The sequence below is a fragment of the Zingiber officinale genome, chromosome 11B (genome assembly GCF_018446385.1).
Source record: "Zingiber officinale cultivar Zhangliang chromosome 11B, Zo_v1.1, whole genome shotgun sequence".
Lineage (NCBI taxonomy): Eukaryota > Viridiplantae > Streptophyta > Magnoliopsida > Zingiberales > Zingiberaceae > Zingiber > Zingiber officinale.
Genome location: NC_056007.1, coordinates 8597067 through 8614214, shown reverse-complemented (window position 1 = coordinate 8614214; position 17148 = coordinate 8597067). Strand labels below are relative to the sequence as shown.

Here is a 17148-nt window from a genome sequence, read left to right as displayed (position 1 = left end):
ATTAGATTACAGTCTCATTGCAAACACTGATATTTAAGTTTTACAAAATATGGTGTGTCATAAAATTTAGATATTTTAATACAAATTGGTCAAATTTTTCATAAAATTGTGTGATTTTTCATTACTTAAGCAAATTGATATTGTTTAACTTAATTTAGTCAAATTTTACTTTTTAGGTTGCGTTTGAATGACATTATCAAGTAACAGCAGCATCAACCATATCAAATATGAAATTGTGCGATGCAGGGACTGCGGACTAAGAGCATTGGTACTAGTCTCTAAATCGATCAAGAACCCAGGAAGACTATATTATGGATGTAAGCATCATGGATAGTTAAAGTGGGTGAGGTATGATACTGGACTAAATGAAGACACTAATGATATACATTTTAGGAAGTTGCCAAGAGTGGAGTCAAGGGTGGGAAGTGAACACATTGATTATCCTGGACATAATATGGGAAATTGGAATATACCGCTTATGGTATGGATATTAGTGATAGCGAACTTAATTCTTTTGGCTATGTACTTATTTTGTTTGTTGGTTGGCCTAGTTAAGTAATACTAGTGTTGTAATGTGATAAAGAAATGTAATTATGGATGATGTCGATATTTGTTTTTTTTATTTATAGATGGATATTAGTTTTGTGTTATGCTTATTACTAAACTTGTTGAAGAGATGAAATAGAACCAATGTCTATCCTTTAAACTTGTGAGGGATTAAACCATAAGAAGAATTAGGCCAAAAATTAGGATACATTTTGGGGAAAATGAAACTTCCATGGAAGAGAAACAAATGAAACACTTTCATAGTTACCAAATTGATATGTTCATGCAATCAAGTTGATTGATAAGCACCAACTTTGAATTTATGAAAACTGATTAGTTTTCAAAAAATGGCAGCTAAACAACGTTTTGAATGCACCTTATCAGCGAGGCCTTTTGCAGCAAGATTTTGTAGTGTGGTCTCAACAGCACCTGATGTCTTAGTCCACATGGTAACTACATACCCTCATTGGTCATATAGAAATGTGTGACATCCTGAGCTTTCCGAACTGGTTCAAAAAGTACATCCTTGACCTGTGCGGACAAAAATAAAGTACATCCTTGAGCTTTCTGAACTCATTCGATAAAATAGTCTTTTGATGACTATCAACTTTCTTTTTTACCTTGTTTACTATCTTCTTAAGTAAACAAAATTTTAAGGTTTTATTTAATCTTCTCTTGATATTTATCTTCCTTCAACTTTCTTTCTTCTCTTGTGAACAAGCCCATAGGTAGACTTAGGCCAGTACACCAAATGTTTAATACATCTCAAAATGAAATCAGACACCTGTTTTTTTTACTATATAAAGATAGATGAGCTTATTTATAAGTTCTTGATAGAAATCAGGAACACTGTCCTATCATGCTAATTAGCATAACTTACCAACAAACCAGGTGTACATCAAAATAGAAAATGGGGAACAAAATTGCACTACGTAAGTGTCAAAAAATGAAATAAACAATGAGAAACAAATAAGCACATTTTTAAAAATGGAAAACAAATATCCTTAGTTTGACCTCTAATGTACTTAAATTGATTAATCCAAAAGGTTCAGACTATAGAATAGATTTGTAATAAGAGATAGCATAACCCAAAGTCCAAATTCTAAATTCAAGAGGGTGGAAGATAAACTGCATCATTAGAAATCTGTGTCCATGCTCCAACACATGCTGTCAATATACAATGCAAAAGGTGTTTCCATGCTTATAGTAGTCATTTCCATGCTCCAATAGTCGTTTCAATCACAGCTTACAGTAGCCGTTTCAATCACAGCTTCTGAAGATGTGAAAACATAATAAACTCTCACAAGCACTATGCCACCTTGCACATATTAAACTCTCTCACAAGCACTAAATAACCATGATATTGCACTAACAATTATCTTAACAAACAAAATAACTCAATTACATCTACTAAATCCAACTAAAATACATGGTATCAATTAATGCCAGCAACAGATGGGAATTACATCTTCTTCAGTTGATTAATGTAATAAGGTACAAAAAAAAATTGTGAAGGATGAAATTAACAACCACAACCTCCAGATTGTGACTGTGACTGATACGAGTGTGCATTGATTGCTCTTAAATTAACATCGACCATGTCATCTTGCTTTTCTGAAGAAAGGTTTTCCATCTCGGGCAAGGTAGCTGCAATCTTCCAAAAGAGAGCCTGAAAAAGTTTGCATTCTGAAGAAGTATATATTAGAAGTATGCATTCTATACCAAATTCTTTAGAAGTATGCATTAAATACAAAAAAATGCACTAAACCAATTAAACATACAAATAAAGGAACTATATGAATACTAACCATAGATAATTACATCCTAGCGCATGTTACTAGAACCTGTAACAATAAAGATTATTTATTAATCTCATTTTCTCAATAAACAATAAACCACTATAATTTAACAAATTAAAACTTTGATAGTACCCGTAATAGATCCCAAATCAAGTTCATATGTGTCGTCAAGACTGATATGATTATTATCTTCAATTGATCTGATAATTTACACATTGTCATATATAAAATATAATAAAAATAAACAAATATAATAAAAATGAAAAAATGAATCGACACAAACCCTTGTTGCAAATTGGGATAGTTACGCTTGTCATGTGATACTCCTCGTTGTCTGCATCCACGACAAAGCCTAGAATTTGATGTAGATTTCTCCTTTGATGATTTTAATCTCTTCCCACATCCCTTAGTTCTTACTACAGAAGGATCAATATACCAAGGCTCTCATCAATGGATTTTTTTTCTTCGACTTCTATCACTGCATGTTGTACTAATGGACATCTCTTGAATTTTATTGTAGATACAATCGAATTGTTCATCCAAGAAGGTTGTCCTTTCATTACTCAAAGATGCATCGTCAACTAACACGGAAGCTTTATAGGACAACCTCGAATGCCTCGACATCAAATACCTTTCTGAATCTGGATCATCAATGACATTTTTCTCCCCTAAAGCATATATTACTCCAACTTTTGCATTTCGTGTCCATCGTTTGAGTATATACGTATCAGGCAAATGAAACACTTGGTTGATATAAAAAAAAGTTAACATATGTCTACATGGAATGCCCTCAAACTCAAATTTTGAGCAGCTACACGATATGCAATCTCTCTGTTTGTCATGGGTGAGCACTCTTGATTTTGAGAAAGAAGAACTTTGAAATTTCATCACGTGGTAAACTGCTGAGGAAACTCCTGTAAATGTCTGTTGCATATAATAACTATGACTCTCGGTCATTTCACTTTGAAACTCCAGCCATTTCTTATTTGTGTACAACTTAATCATTTGAGTTTCCATTGGCCAGGTTGTATTAACCCTGGGTTGTTCATTCATATCAATATAATTCGCAACTAACTCATTGTGTCTTTGATGTCTCAATGCTCGATTAAAACGTGCTATAAAATCCATTAATGAGTTTTTATTTGAGACATATTTCTTGAAAAATGCATGTGAGCCTTCAGATCTTTGCCTACTTAATATTCCTACAGAAAATACATGACTAAAATATGTCGGCACCCATCTGTGTCACAATTCATACATCAAGGACAACCAATCATTTTTCTCTAAGTTAGCATCCTTGATAGTCTCTTCCCATGACTTCTCAAAATCATCAAGTCTTGTAGAATTTACAATAACATTCTTTAAGCTGTGATAGTGGTTTCAAAAAGTCAAAGGGTCCAATTTATCTGGGAATTTATTCAATATGTGCCACAAACAATATCGATGTACTGTTTGAGGGAAAACTTGTGCAATTGCTTTTGTCATAGTAGGATCCTGATCAGTGATGATAATGTTTGGTGCTCCTTTAGGCATGACTTCTGAGAACTTTGTAAGCAACCAAACAAAAGACTCAGGTTTCTTATCACTAAGAAACCCGCAACTAAAAAGAATTGTCTGATGATGATGATTAACCCCTACCAATGGTGCCAAAATCAAGCCATATTTGTTGGTGTTATATGTTGTATCAAATACAACTACATCACCAAATACACTGTATGTCCTCCTTGATACATGATCAACCCAAAAACACATACTAATTCTGTTATCTGAATCAGTCTCATAATAAAAGCTGAATTTTTCTCTTGCTCAGATGTAAAAAACTCTATCAGTGTTTCGACATCAATACACTTTTATTCATCTCTTAAATTTTTCTCAAAATTTCTAATATCTCTTTCTGTGCAACCGACTCCCTCAGACCCTCCATACTCTATCTCCAATATTCGCATTTGTTGACAAGTTGGTACATTGGCCTCTGAAAACTATTTTGTCAATGTTTTCTTTGCTGAAACATTACGATGTGAGCGTAGCAAATGCACCTTTGATGGAGTCGAGAGTGGATGATTATGAGTTTTTATGAAGTTACTGCAACCTAATTAGGTCTGGTTTGTTTCTTGACAAATGCAATATTCGACTTACAATCCGTTCTAACTGCGTCATGTGCTCTTTCCCTTGATACATGATCAACTTTTGCATGTTTACTCCACCGCATTAGATCTATATGTCCCTCTTTAAAGTAAACAATTTATTTTCACGTCACTTCATTTGTTATCTTATTTTTCTTGCTTGTGTTTATCCTTGAACTAATCCAGCTTCTCGTGCATATTGATTATAGAACGAATATGCCTCCTCTAATGATGAGAATTCCATTCCAATTTTTGGCTTTCTATCATCTGCAACTTGGGGAATGAATTCTTGATCATCAACTGTATTTTCTTCCATTTCTGAAACTCCTCGCATTACATTTGACAATATATAAGTAGATAAATAAATAAAAAATATAAATTATTTTTTATAAAGTCAAAATTGCAAATAATTTAATAGAGAAAACGACTAAATTGAATAAGAAGAAATAAATAATCCCTAAAAAACTAGATAAGCCCCTAAAGATGTCCTCTTAGTTAAACACAGCGCTCTCGTTTTTCAACTATTTTGTTATTTTTATTATTATATTTCTGTTATTCTGTTCGTTTAAGATTTGGGATAGGGATTGCAAAGCTAAACTAGTTGGTTTAATGAGAATTGCCTAAGGGTAAACTAATTGTTGAACTCCCAAGGCATGAGCAATTTGTCGGTCTATGTTGCATTGTAAAGCTAAACTAGTTAGTCATTCCAAAGCAGTGGAAATATCTACACTACTATGTTGCTTGGGTTCTTTCTCCGTGCACGATGCTTATACACAAGGACAAACCTCTGTATGCCAAGCTCATCAAGTATTTGAGTTTGCAGTTTGTTCATGTTTTTTCAACTATTTATTTTTTGGTATTGTACATTACAAAAGGCATAAATAACCATCTATTGTAGTGTATCGTCGAGGAGAACAAATGAAGGGACGTGAGGTGCGGAAAAACCCTAGCTTCAACTTGCCGATCAGAAACCCCAGTTGTTCCACGACGAAGGAGGAAGGCGCCTGTGGGTTATCCTCTTCGGCGGGTGCGTTGCGACGAAGGAGGAAGGGGCGGAAACCCTAGTTTCGGGTGTGACGGCGAAGAATCGCGAGGGGCATGACGAGGGAAGGTGCCTGTGGATTTTCCTCGCGGCGGGTGCGTCACGACGAAGGAGGAAGGAAGACTCTTCGACGAAGGAGGAAGGAGGACTCTTCGGCAGGTGCGTCACTACGAAGGCGTAAGCGAAACAAAAAGTTGACGAAGGAGAAATTAGGGTGGGGAAAAAATTGATTTGGAAAGAAATAAAAAAATTGATGCGGGAAAAAAAATTGACACGGACCTACCACGAGGGTAGGTCCGTAGCAGTCTGCACGAGACGTTCCGCAGCAGAATGTATATATATATATATATATATAAAATAATAATAAAAGGAGATTTTAAATGCCCTGAACGGTCCATAAAGCATGGCGATAAGGGTTTATTTTCAAGAAAGTTACGATGAGAAGTCAATTCTTCAAGGTCAACGTCAATTTGGTATCTAGAAAGATCGAGAAACAACGCTTTCAGTTAAGACGAAGCCCGCGCGCGCGTTCTCTCTCTCTTCCTCTCTCTATGTGACACCGAGATCGCCTCAGGCCCGTCAGATCAACATCCAACGGCTATCGTCTCTCCAACGACATGGCTGCATGCCATTGGCCGGGCTCGGAGCAGATCGAGTTTTGATTGGTCCACGTGGTCGAGATGACATGTTTCCTTCGCCCTCAATGGTGGTGACACGAACCGGAGTCGCGCGTCGTCACCATCCGACTCGGAGCCCTCTATAAATCCCCCGCTTGCGCTCGTTGATTCATCAGTTTGCTCTTGATCGAGAGCGAGATCGGATCGAGAAGGAGGTCGAGTGTTCTCCAGGGGAAGCGGCTATGGCTTCATCGCTGCGGAATCGCGGGTCCTTCATCCTGTTGGGACTCTTAATCGCTGGTATCTGTTTCTGATCGGATCTCGTAGCGCATTCTACTTTGGTTGAGCTTTCTAACTCTGATCTGCCTTGTTTGTGGTGAATGAATGTGTGGGGATCCGATCTGGGTTTCTTTTTGATATGTATTTACTCCAGATTGGTTTGATTTGCGACCTCCTATTAGGATCTGGTGCGAGAGAGGCGAATGTGTGCGTTTGTAGAATCGAGCACAGATATCTTTCCGATCGTTGCTCTTGGTAACTGGTTTTTTGTATGTATGCTAATGTGTGATGAATCAGTGAATCTCGCGCTCGATAGAGACTTAGTTCAAGGGCGTTTTGGCATTATCAATAATTCTCTATTTTCGAATGATTCTACCTTATTGTGTCCATGCTCGATGGCTACTTATGGTCGGAGCTAGGAGCTATAGATGGCTACACTGGATCCCGAAGAAGCTGTCGAGAGTTAGGGAGAAGGGTATCTAGTTCATCTAGATCTTATTTCTCTATTCCTATTAAACTTTTAACTGCAATGGTTGAATTGGTACCTCATAAAATATGTTTTTCATCATCATACACGGCCATATCATGTTAAATTATGTTTTCCTCCCTCATTTTAGCATCTCTTAAGAGTTTCACCAGACTGCTTGAGAGTAATTATGGCAGGCAACTAACTAAGCATGGTGATTCATAAAAACAGCCTAATTAACTAACCATGGCGATTATTTTTTTGAGTTGTCTATCTCCTTAGGGTTTCTTTATTGGCATTGAGGTACTTGAATTAACTTTTGGATTTGCATGAATAGTTGGCTATTTGATAAGTTATACTTATTAATTTGCTGAATATATTTGCAGGATCTTTGTTTGCATTCTCGATCGCTAAAGAAGAAGCCTCCAAGTTGGGAACAGTTATTGGGATTGATCTTGGGACCACCTACTCTTGTGTTGGTGTCTACAAGAATGGTCACGTTGAGATCATTGCCAACGACCAAGGAAACCGCATCACGCCATCTTGGGTGGCTTTCACTGATTCTGAGAGATTGATCGGTGAGGCTGCAAAGAATCAGGCAGCTGTGAATCCAGAAAGAACTATATTTGATGTCAAGAGGCTCATTGGAAGAAAGTTAGTTTACTCTTCTTAATTTCTATTGTTTTACTTTTCTTTATTCTTGAGTTGAATTAGATATTTGTCATTTGATACTAATCTACTCCTGATATACAGATTTGAGGATAAGGAAGTTCAGAAGGACATGAAACTTGTCCCCTACAAAATAGTTAACAAGGATGGTAAACCCTATATCGAAGTCACAATCAAGGATGGGGAAACTAAAGTTTTTAGTCCTGAGGAGATAAGTGCAATGGTTTTAGTTAAGATGAAGGAGACAGCAGAAGCTTTTCTTGGAAAGAAAATTAAAGATGCTGTGGTTACTGTTCCTGGTGCGTGCTAAGATTGTACCTTCCTATCAAATTCTATGATTTTATCCCAGAAATCTAATTTCCTTCTATTTCATGATCCAGCTTATTTCAATGACGCCCAAAGACAGGCAACCAAAGATGCTGGCGTAATTGCTGGCTTGAATGTGGCCAGAATAATCAACGAACCAACGGCTGCTGCAATTGCATATGGCCTGGACAAGAAGGGTGGTGAGAAGAACATTCTTGTTTTCGACCTTGGTGGTGGGACATTCGATGTTAGTATCCTGACAATTGATAATGGAGTTTTTGAAGTTCTGGCAACAAATGGTGATACTCATTTGGGAGGTAATGTTATTGACCTTGTGTTCCTAAGGTCTATATGCATGATCAACCTTGTTCTCGACTTACAATGCACAGTTTCTCTTGATAGGTGAGGACTTTGATCAGCGAATAATGGAATATTTCATCAAATTGATCAAGAAGAAGCACGGAAAGGATATCAGCAAGGACAATCGCGCTCTCGGGAAGCTGAGGAGGGAGAGTGAACGTGCTAAGAGAGCTTTGAGTAACCAGCACCAAGTCCGTGTTGAGATCGAATCACTCTATGACGGCTTGGATTTCTCAGAGCCGCTAACTCGTGCCCGTTTCGAAGAATTGAACAACGATCTATTCAGGAAGACCATGGGGCCAGTGAAGAAAGCAATGGAAGATGCAGGGCTGGACAAGCATCAAATTGACGAGATTGTTCTTGTTGGTGGCAGCACTAGAATTCCCAAAGTGCAACAACTTCTCAAGGACTACTTCGACGGCAAAGAGCCAAACAAGGGGGTTAACCCTGATGAGGCGGTTGCATTTGGTGCAGCTGTGCAAGGAAGCATTCTCAGTGGAGAAGGTGGTGATGAAACCAAAGGTACTATCATAGACTATTTGGTCTAATTGTTCGTGTGCCAAGCTTAAATTCAGTTGTAACAGTGCCGTTCTTTCGTGCCAGATATTCTTCTGCTCGATGTTGCTGCCCTTACCCTTGGCATTGAAACTGTTGGCGGAGTGATGACTAAGTTGATTCCAAGGAATACAGTCATCCCAACCAAGAAGTCTCAAGTTTTCACAACTTACCAAGATCAACAAACTACTGTCTCCATTCAGGTACCGCCGATTTTTCATTATCTTGATTATTAGTAAGACGATTAATAAACTGCGCTGTAGGTTTTCGAGGGGGAGAGAAGCCTCACAAAGGACTGCAGGCTGCTTGGAAAATTTGATCTGAACGGAATTCCATCAGCACCAAGGTTTGTATTTGTAGTGCCATTCCAAAATACTTTCTCCCGCTAACTTTGCCTATGATTATAACAGAGGCACACCACAGATTGAAGTCACTTTCGAGCTTGATGCCAATGGCATTCTGAATGTGAAGGCAGAAGATAAGGGCACTGGCAAGTCGGAGAAGATCACCATCACCAATGAAAAGGGTCGCCTCAGCCAGGAAGAAATTGATCGAATGGTTCGCGAGGCAGAGGAGTTTGCTGAGGAGGACAAGAAGGTGAAGGACAGGATTGATGCCCGGAACCATTTGGAGACTTATGTGTACAACATGAAGAACACCATCAATGAGAAGGACAAGCTCGCCGATAAGCTTGAGAGCGAAGAGAAGGAGAAAATAGAGGCAGCCCTGAAGGATGCCCTCGAGTGGCTCGACGACAACCAGAGCGCTGAAAAAGAGGACTACGATGAGAAGCTTAAGGAGGTGGAAGCTGTTTGCAACCCCATCATTTCTGCAGTGTATCAGAGATCTGGTGGTGCGCCAGGAGGCAGTGCCGAGGATGATGAAGATGACTCGCACGACGAGCTCTAAGCTGTAAATAAGAACTTACGATCCTTCGAGGAGGGGAGAACTATTTGAGATGAAGAATTCCATTTCCTTCTTTTTGTAATAGTATGCTAGCTCATAGGATTTAATGACGAAGCAGGGGAGGCTTGCTTGTTTTTTTGTCTTAGAGATTAGAACACGCCTTTGATAATTTTACAACAGTTATTAATTTGTCATGTCCCATATGAGTCTCCGCCAGATAAAAATATGATAACATTTCTCCTGTACGGATGATAATTGAAGTAATACATATATACACGTACAACATAGTATATTCATCAGTCAACATACGGCTGGAATATATATACAATAGAAATAACATAATCACGTAATTTGATATACTCAGCCTAACCCGGCTGAACAACAATGAAATAAACACACAACCACGCAGTATAATAACAACCCACACGGCTGGAACAAAATAAACGCAGCGGAAAATACAAAATAATACGAACGTAAGACCAACAATAGCACTAATAAAAATACCTGCAATCACCAGACTTGACTCCAAAATTCACATCGACTTAAGGCCCGATAAGTTGGCAAATGATATTATTTATATGGTGTGTTGTTGATTATAGAATGAAACTGTGTCCTAATGATCTAGGTTGGTGATGTCCCCTTGAGGAGCTCATAAGGATTGTCATGTAAACCTTGCAGGTGGACTTATTCCGACATGACAATAAGGTTGAGTGGTACTACTCTTGGAGCTAAAATATTCTAACAGTAAGGTGGTCCGACGAAAATCAGATAGCACCTCCCCTGTAACAGTGACAATCTGAAGCATATATACATACATCCACAAGCATACTCATCAGTTGTATACTTCAGCCCACACAACTAGATATAAACACACCACGCAGATTATAAGAAGTCCACACGGCTGGAAATAATCACAACCACGTAGTTAATAGTCAGCCCACAATGCTGAAACATAGCACATCGAAAATCATAAAATAATAAACATGAAATGAACGAAACAACTAACTGCGAGCCGGCTCAGCTTGCCACATCATCACCTAACTAAATATAAGATACCACAAAACAAAACTCCATATAAAAGAATCCACAAATACAAGAACAAGTACAAAACCAATCATGTGAATGGAAGCACTAACGGTAGGAGAAGCTCGGTATGACATGGGACTGGAGGACAGGATCTCCAGGCAACTCCATAAATCCTTTACCTGCTACCAGGCGAAATAAACGAGTAGCTGAGGTAGTTAGTGTTGGTACTCAGCGGGTAATAGACAGATAGTGCATGAACATAATAAAGAACTAGAGATACAAGGTATACAGTCTCGTAGGGAAAATAGCAGATACTATAGTGATATCATAATATGTGTCCATACCTAAAACCATATCCTAGGCTACTAATAGAAGGTCAGGTGTAGCAAAGACGTGCTACAGTACTTCTCATAACTACATGGGTAACATGTGAGGTATATACATATTAACAATAAGTAAGCTAGTGCCTAAACATATACCACATGTATATATCTCAACCTATGTAAGCATATCATCATAAGTAAGTAATAGTATCAGTAGGTATAATAATAACAACGTATGCACGGATGATCACTCCCTCCCACCCCTCTACACCATGACCCCTGTATGGTCGATAAGTCAGGTCAGTGACAGACTGTACACCATTCCTGCAACCACTACTCTTGAGTGGCCGAGGGGATAGTTGCATAGTAGCTAACTAGCTACGTCTGCGACGGAGGTCCCTGCTGCTCGCAACTCCAGCTATCACTACCCATGAGTAAGCGAGTGGAAGCACGACAGACAAACGACACACTCCAGCTACCACTACCCATGAGTGACCGAGTGTGCGACCCTGGCCAACGACCCTCTCAACTACAAGGGAGACATGGTCGCCGGCATGTATGCAATGACATGATGCATAAAATACAGCAGTCATCATATATAATATAAACAGAAATCAGGTATGCTACATGAAGCCAACATGCTCAGTAAGGTGTGTAAATAAACAACATTCATGCAAGTAAGCACAGTATCTAATATCTGCTAAATATCATAGATGACAATAAGAGACTGTATAGATATAGAAATGAGTAGCTCAAAGATCAGGTGGATAAGCATCAAGCACAAGAAAAATACGAGTGGAGTCAAGATAAACACAGTAACTATCTGAATATTTAGCTCATACACTAAGATCAATATACTAAAGAGATAAAGCAAGAAGTACCCGCCTTTATATATCGATCATGATAAATAATCTCACGTCGATACGCTCATCTCGAATCAACGTCCTGCAAATAATATGATATATGGTTTAACTAATCACATATACAACAACTAGCTTAACCCCAAAACTCAATCCTAATTCGATTAGGTAACTATTTTTCCATTCCATTTGGTAATCCAATACTTCTTCGTAGATCAAATCTTGGTGAATTAATTCAACCAGAGAAATCAACTCATAAATTTATCTCTAAATTCATAACTAAATAGATTAAGCAACTCTAACCATTTAACCTCTAATTAGAGTATACTTAAAGCATAATCAATCTAAAACTCAGTTACTTCATTATCAATCGATCAACCCGTTCACAAAGAATCACAACTACACTGGATTAAGCTAACTTGAATCAACTATCAAGCATCATAAACCCGACCTACATAGTCCATCCACATGATTAGTTTAGGTTTAATGATATCATCCACCAAATCCAATAATCCTCAATCAACACAATCATTTCTTCTTCCAATTCACATTCATATTTAGTAATCCATATACAACCAAACTTAACAACATCATCAATTAACAAATCAAATCAAAGTAGAATTAAATTCAACTCTAAAATTCACCAAAATTGGATTTCTCCTCTGTCAACTCACGGATGGAGGAGTTTCCCTTTATAACAGGATGGCGAAAACTATGGTTCACTGACGAACAGTGCTGGCCGAAGCTACAAGGACCAGTCAAACATCAAAACTCCTCATCCCAATACACAAAATGGAAAACTGATCTCAGTTAATCAAATTTTATTCATAACTTACCTTAATTCGAATCTACAGCTTCCTCTTAGATAAAATCTATTTGTTGCTGTGGTGACAAGCCATTGCAGAGGAGCTGCAACAACACTAGGGCTCCAACTCGGAGGAAGTAGGGAAAAGAGGTGGCATCGACGGTGGCTACTGTGGTGTTGGGCTGAGATAGAGAAGGGGCGGTGATGCGACGCCGTGGAGCAGGCCACGAGGGAAACACAGCCGGCTGCTGTGGACGCATGACCGGCTGAAGTTGGATGAGGACTGACAATGCCCTATACTGATAGCAACCAATGCTGGTGATCGGAGGCGTCGAGTGGTGGCGCTCGAGTACGTGGATGGCGATAAGATGTCAGCATTAGATCTGCGGCATCGCTGAGTGTTCTACACACGGAGGAGACGGCGGCGTTGCTCTGAGAAGCGATGCTCGACATTGTGGCTCATGGAAATCATTGAAAGGGGTAGATGATAGTGGTGATCAGGCGTCGGCTGTGCTGATCGGCAACAACAAGATTGCGAGAGAGGGCGTTGACTGGATCAGGAAGAAGGAAGGCGCTCGAGTGAGGTGAGGTCTGCTGGAGGAGAAGACCTCCATCGGAGGTGAACTCGCGGCCGACCGATGATCGGGCGAGGAGAATCGCGAGAGGGGGGCCTCGGGAGAGGTGAGGAATCGCGAAAATGATAGTGGAGAAGAGGAAAGCTAGGTTTTATATCTAGGATAATTAATCTAACCTTAGGTTAGCTTTAATTAAAGTCTATGTTTACTCCTTAATCAACTCCCACTTAAATGGTGTTCCAAACAGGCTTCCACCTAACCTCACCGATTCATCCCCTCAAAACGAGTCATATGGACTCCGTTTAAATCCCAATAAATTTGTAAAAAAACACTGAAAAATCTAATAATATTATTTCTCAAATAACCTTATTATTTATTTATTATTTCGGTGCAGTATTATACAACAAATGTTACTAGGGTGTATATTTTTGGGAGTATATTTGGATATATAACTTGTACTGGTGCAGAAATGATGAAGTTTGTTTCTTACCCTTTTTGTGACTAGGCACCATGTGAAGGAAAATGAAGAAGACAACTTTTAGGAACAAGAAATCACTTGGTGATTACTTTGAGGTATTTTTAAAAGAAAGTACTTCTCTACCTCTTTTAGCATAACACTATTCCATGGGAGATCCTAACTCATGGACTGATTCAATATTGTTATATAACCTTGATGGTACATAGAGATATATGACCTGTAATGATATAGAGAAGGTGGTTTTAATTGATTAACACAAATAAAATCCAACTGTTACTAAGTGGAAATAACAGATGATGATCATCGAGGGGCATAGTGTCGATTAACAGTTATTTCAACAAGCTATATAATGATAGTTCTCCTCTATCCTTGTGTGCATGGCTCATCACTAGAGGTTCCTGAACCTCAACTGGAGCAATCGTAGTATGATGGGTTGCAAGACAACGGTTAGTCGACTCAACTAACATTATCTCCATCAAGTAGAACAAGAACTTGACTACTTAATCTTTTACCCAAGGTCTTGAACTCTATATCTTATATCAGAGTGGTCGACCTTTTGTCGATATTTGCCGGAGGACATTTACGAGCATGAATATGAGAGTTATGGAGATGCCCTCTTAATGGGTTGACTCTCAGTCAAGAGGTTATTTGACCCTTTAGACTTTGGATTATCATTCCCTTATGGTGGATATTTGAGTACCTAGAATGATGATATTTGACATACTTTGTGACATGTACTCGTTGGTCACTTATTACGCTATACTCAATGACTGAGTAAGAGTGGTAACCTTGCAACCCCCGGATCAACCATCTTTAAGATTCGTCGAGACTAATGGTGAAGGAATAATTTGTTTGGGTACTATAAGCCACGCAGTTACTATCTCATGTTGTTAGAGATTTACTATGATTAATGAGATTTAACAAGGGAAGTACATCACTTCACTCATATATCTTGAACTCCTTAGCTTTCCACCTGAAAGTCAAGAGGAGTTTGTGGTTGAGGTATCTTGAACTCCTTAGCTTTCCGACCATCTCCATCGATACTGGCCATTAGATCTCATCTCCTTCATCCACTTAGGTCTAGAGATTTTTTTTTCTAGTCCATCAATTCTTCAGCCACCACCCGAGAAGCTCAGAAGATATCCTACTTAATTCGCGTGCTACCACTGAACTCCAACGATCTACCTTCATTCACATTATGCGACACCAAGATATTCTTCCACTACGTTCAAGGGGATTCCCTTACCTAATCCCATCTCTATCACGAACACAATTCCTTATTCCGCAATCCTCTTAATGCCAATCTCTTCACCAATCCCTCCGATCAGGCCTTCTTCTACTAATTCAGCCACACCTTGGTTCCTTTTGGCAGCGTTTCATCTTCCATAGCTTTCATCCATTGAGGAGAAGAAAGGGGTTTACCTTCTTCGATTGATTGGATAACAACATCCTCCCCTCTTCACCAAATCATTGTTAACCTCTCATTCAACCATCTGAGCTTCTTCTTCATCATTGTTGCTTGATCTGTAAGCTTTCAATTCTGATCTAGAGATCACTTTTCTTGCAATGTATAGTCTCCTTTTCATGAAATTGAGTTGTTAATAGGATGCTTGGTTTTATCTCTTATGCATTTGAATTTTAACCTATTTGAGTTTTAATTTTGTTGATTTGTAGCTAGGTGTTCTATAACATTATTGTTCTTGTTTGTTTCCTAGATTGTAGTGATTAGGATAGTTTAGATGTCGTGTTTTTCCAATGTCATAAGTCATTTTCATTTATACTATAATTTCCTTTATTTTCAATTCAATGCATGTAGATTAGATCGTACTAGGTTTCGTTAATAGATTGGCCAGGGCCACACGCTCGGCCACTCATGGGTAATGGTGTTAGAGTATATACTAAAAGTCTAGCTTTTTGTATAAACATATAAGAATCACACTGGTCAAATGTCTACATTTATATGTTAAGTGTAGTTGTTCAATTAATTTATATTATAGATAACATGGTGTGTGGTGTCACACACAGAAGATCATGTTATCAATTCCTTATAAATTATAAACAGTAGCTCACGACTAAGATGGAAAGGAACAAACCATTAGAGTAGTCGTAGTGTAATTTGATATTAGTTTATCTTAACTATAAAATTACACTAGTACACTCTGAGTGTATTGAGCTGGACCATTTAAGGTAAGTTTTTTTTATACTGACTGAATAAAAGAACAAGACCTTTGTTATTATGGAAGTGTGCGCTCTTAATCTTGATATAATAACAAACATATATATCTAGTATTTATTTCTTTGACTTATCAATGAGTGAGATTTAGTTCGATAAATCAAGAGGCCCAATAAGTTGGGAAATGATATTATTTATAGTGTGTGTTGTTGATTATAGAAGGAGACTGTGTCCTAGTAATCTAGGTTAATGATGCCCCCAAGAGGAGCTCATAAGGATTGTCATGTAAACCCTGCAGGTGGACTTAGTCCGACATGATAATGAAGTTGAGTGGTACTACTTTTGAAGCTAGATATTAATTAAGTGAGTTGTCAGTAACTCATTTAATTAGTGGATATTTTATATCTTAAACACAGAGAGACTAATACACTCATGATAAGGAGCCCAAAATATAATTTGGGATTGATGCGGTAGTTCAATAATAATTCTTTAGTGGTATGAATTATTATTGATGAAATTAAGTTGGGTGTTCGGGGTGAACACGGGAAGCTTAATTTCATCAGGAGACCAAAACCAATTCCTCCTCTCGGTCCCTATCGTAGCCTCTTATTTATAAAATATTATACCCACCTATACCCACCTTCTTACCCATCCTTATGTAGCCGGCCAAGCCAAGCTTGGAGCCCAAGCAAGGGCCGGCCAAGACATGGCTTGGATGGGTTGAAGCGTGACCGACCCTAGCTTAAGTGCAAGCTTAGGTGGCCGACCACAATAAAATTAAAATGATTTTATTTTTTAAAATTTTTCTTATGTGGATTCCATGGTTTTAAAAGAGAGTTTAAAATTTAAATCTTTCCTTTTATAACTTTCTACAAAAGATTAAGTGAAAGGTTTGATATCTTTCCTTATTTGTAGTTGAAAGGAAGATTTTAATTTTGGATAAAACTTTCCTTTTTTAACCATCCTCATGATTTAAAAGAGAGTTTTAAAATTAAATCTTTCCTTTTATAGTTTCTACAAAAGATTAAGAAAAGATTTGATATCTTTCCTTATTTGTAGATTGAGAGGAAGATTTTAATTTTAAAGATAACTTTCCTTTTTGGAAATCATCCACATGTTTTAATAGAGAGATTTTAATTTATAAAATTTCCATTTATAACCAACCATGAAGGGAAAATTAATAGAGAAATTTTTTATTTTAAAAATTCCTGGAAACAAATTAGGAAGTTTTAATTTTGTT

At 38.0% G+C, this 17148-nt stretch overlaps 1 protein-coding gene and 1 long non-coding RNA gene across 2 annotated transcripts; one reads left to right on the top strand and one right to left on the bottom strand.

Moving 5' to 3' along the window:
- Positions 1–2188: 2188 nt before the first annotated feature.
- On the bottom strand, positions 2189–5786 carry LOC122033546. The gene is made up of 4 exons (XR_006126579.1): positions 2629–5786; positions 2478–2545; positions 2355–2390; positions 2189–2232 (listed from the first exon to the last, which is right to left on the bottom strand). It is a non-coding gene; the product is annotated as an uncharacterized LOC122033546 (long non-coding RNA).
- Positions 5787–6279: 493 nt separating this feature from the next.
- On the top strand, positions 6280–9862 carry LOC122034238 (luminal-binding protein 3-like). Its single transcript, XM_042593396.1, has 8 exons — positions 6280–6427; positions 7259–7526; positions 7626–7840; positions 7922–8164; positions 8250–8729; positions 8811–8965; positions 9026–9108; positions 9173–9862. Exons 1-8 carry the CDS (start codon positions 6370–6372, stop codon positions 9669–9671), a joined length of 2001 nt encoding a protein of 666 aa, XP_042449330.1. The 5' UTR covers positions 6280–6369; the 3' UTR covers positions 9672–9862.
- The last annotated feature ends 7286 nt before the right edge of the window (positions 9863–17148 follow it).